Below are 3,295 nucleotides of genomic sequence, written 5' to 3' on the forward strand. Positions count from 1 at the left end.
CTGGAGAAGCGGCCAACGAGCCATTGTGTTTGACCTAATGATCTCAAGCAATTCAATTGATTTCAGAAAAACTAGCAACGCATGAGCAAAGACTAACGAGTGTGCTTATGACATCCGATGTTTTCTGTCTCTTAATCAATCAGTTTAGGCTTGATGGGAACGGGACGTCTCTTACAGCGTCAACATCGCGAAGGAACTTGGGAGCACAAATTCTGCAGCGTTTGGTACGATAAAAGGAGCGTACTGTTAATAAACTTAACAAAGAGGCCGGCTAGACAGGATATCGTGAAGGTTCGGCATGATGGATCATATGTATGTTTGGATGCAACAGACAGATAGAGTGCGGGCTTGCTGGAATTGAACTTCTTTGAACTTCCTTTCAACCTTGTAAGAGGTCTTCTATCTGCTTTGTTCTTTCTAATTATTTTAGGAGCTTACGATGATGTCTTCCTGGTAGCTATCTTTTCATTGATGATCTTGAACCTGGTCAGTCGTGTCGTACGGTACAGTAGACATGGTGGACTGGGGACGTCGCAATGAGATTTTAAGAATACTAATATCATTTCTAAATCAAGTATCCAGTACTACTGGAGTAGTAACAAAGCTATTACTATTAAAAAGTTTTTAGATGTTATAAATCATCTAGTCTGATGGCGTTGAGTCACAAGAAATGACGCACCTCAGTTCTTAAAAAACAACGAACAATAGACAGAAGAACCACGAGGAAAGATAATGGACAGTATAGGACAACTTCGGGTGGTTTCTCTCTTTACCAAGTTAGTAAGCTATACCTTTTCAATTATGCGCCCTTAGTGATATCACGGGATTGACAGTTTTGGCGTGAATTGGTAACCTTTCCTAGACTCAAGATACCCCGAAACCCCGAAATAGTTTGTCAATCGCTCAACTCATCGGCGAAATACAATGGCTCTCACCATCGGCCCCATCAAGTTTTCATCCTATCCTTCCATTGGACCGCAATTCTGGGGTAAACCGGATCTCTGGGCCATAACCCGCAAAGATCGACATAGTCAGCACCATAATCTTGGTCCGGGGAAATCTAATAGCACGATGCCGTCACCGCTTCAACCCCACACAGGAGAGGAAATGTCTGTAAGTGGCAATTGGTACCGCGAGCACATACGATTTCCCGTGTAAATCGGAGTATCTGTGGCTTTTTACTGAGAGAGCATGACCGTTACATCCCCACATCTTCCCCGCGATTTCTTATAAAGAACAGGTTTGAATCGGTCCGAAAAGTCTGGGGATCGACTAACACGCGGAATTCAGTGCTTTCGGTTCGGAATAGACCTTTGATTCTCACGGCAAGGGCGGATCATGATGTTGTCGAAGTAGATAGTTTGGACATATATATCGTGGGATCGCGCAGGGTGCTTTGCTCGTTAGTCCTGTGTCTCAGTCGCCCATCATGACACCCTCATACGCTCTGATACAATTCCTCTTTGCGTCTCTGGCTGTTGGCCAGCAGATCTATCTTGATGCAAAGGGTCCTACTGAGCGTCCTCAATGTAAGGCTACAAAGACACATGAGCCGAAATATACACATACACCATTCAGTTATACCCTCTCTGAGACTGTGAGATACGCTACTTCGGTGCCATCTCCCACTACAACAACTACATATGCAAATCCACCAGAGTCACTCATCTCTCTCGTCCCTTCACTCTCCTTCACAACCTGGGGAAAGTGGGATCCAAATGCCACCACAAAGGCCTCAGATACAGATGATCCTTATGGACGGGCCGCATGGACTGCTCTTTGGGAACATGCAAACCCGCCCAACTTCACTGAAACGGGAATCTTCAGCACAACTGTATCTCCCACTCCCATTCCCAGCAGTGAACTAGTCCTTCCGCCACGAGACTACTTTGGTCCTTCGGATTGCTACAATTTTCCTAAGAACTTCAGCTTCGGAGTAGCTAGCTCTGCGAGTCAAATCGAGGGCGCGACTGCGGAAGAGGGCAAGGCGCCGTCTCTCATGGATATTCTCGTTCAAGATGGTCGTGTGAAGGATTATGTTACAAATGAGCACTATTACTACTACAAGCAAGATATTGAGCGCGTTGCTGCTATGGGCGCTAAGCATTTCTCGTTCAGTATCGCGTGGACGAGAATCTTGCCGTTTGCTCTACCTGGAACACCTGTGAATCAGGAGGGTATTGATCATTATAACGATGTGATCAATTTCATCCTCGAGAAGGGCATGACTCCTGAGGTCACGCTTCTTCATTTTGATACACCTCTTCAGTTCTTTGGCAGCAATCTCACCAAGGCTGCTGATCGACCTGAGATCGGCTACGTCAACGGCGGTTATCAGAATGAGACTTTCCAAGATGCTTTCGTTCACTATGCAAAGGTTGCTATGGCGCACTACGCTGATCGCGTCCCCGTTTGGTTCACCTTCAATGAGCCTCTTCTGTATTCATACAATGCTCTTTCGATCAACAATGTGGTTAAGGCTCATGCGCGAGTTTATCACTGGTATAAGGAGGAGCTTGGTGGAAAGGGCAAGATTGCTCTCAAGTTCAACAACAACTTTGGTGTACCTCGTGATCCTAAGAGTGAAGCCGATGTCTACGCTGCGGATCACTTCAATTCTATTCAGCTGGGACCGTTCTGCAACCCGATTTACCTTGGCGAGGATTACCCTGAGTCGTTCAAGCAGACTTTTGACGATTATGTCCCGCTGAGTGAGGATGATCTCAAGTACATCGGCGGTACAGCGGATTTCCTGGGTATTGATCCATATACCGCCACAGTTATTGCACCACCAGTCCCAGACGACAAAGACAGTATCCTCGAATGCGCCTCAAACTCCTCCTCCACCTTCCGTCCCTACTGTGTCAACCAAACCACCACAACCGTAAACGGGTGGAACATCGGCTACCGCTCCCAAAGCTACGTCTACATAACCCCAACCTATCTCCGCAGCTACCTCAACTACCTGCACAACACATGGAAGACTCCCGTAGCTCTCACAGAATTCGGTTTCCCCGTTTACGCCGAAGCTGAAAAAGATCTATCTGATCAGCTTTTTGATACGCCAAGAAGTATTTACTACTTGAGTTTCTTGTCTGAGACGCTTAAGGCGATTTGGGAAGATGGTGTTGAGGTTGTGGGAGCGTATGCGTGGAGCTTTGCGGATAATTGGGAGTTTGGGGATTATGATCAGCATTTTGGAATACAGACTGTTAATAGGACGACGCAGGAGAGGAGGTATAAGAAGAGTTTCTTTGATATGGTGGATTTTATGAAGGCGCGTGGTGTGGAGTGA

The 3,295-nt window shown here is 46.4% G+C and overlaps 1 protein-coding gene across 1 annotated transcript; it reads left to right on the forward strand.

Moving 5' to 3' along the window:
* Positions 1-1,429: 1,429 nt before the first annotated feature.
* On the forward strand, positions 1,430-3,295 carry BKA55DRAFT_589176 (glycoside hydrolase superfamily; the record flags this gene model as incomplete). The annotated part of the gene is made up of 1 exon (XM_046194899.1): positions 1,430-3,295. One exon carries the CDS (start codon positions 1,430-1,432, stop codon positions 3,293-3,295), a length of 1,866 nt encoding a protein of 621 aa, XP_046057581.1.

Source organism: Fusarium redolens, assembly GCF_020744475.1.
Source record: "Fusarium redolens strain MPI-CAGE-AT-0023 chromosome Unknown BKA55scaffold_1, whole genome shotgun sequence".
NCBI classification, from domain to species: domain Eukaryota; kingdom Fungi; phylum Ascomycota; class Sordariomycetes; order Hypocreales; family Nectriaceae; genus Fusarium; species Fusarium redolens.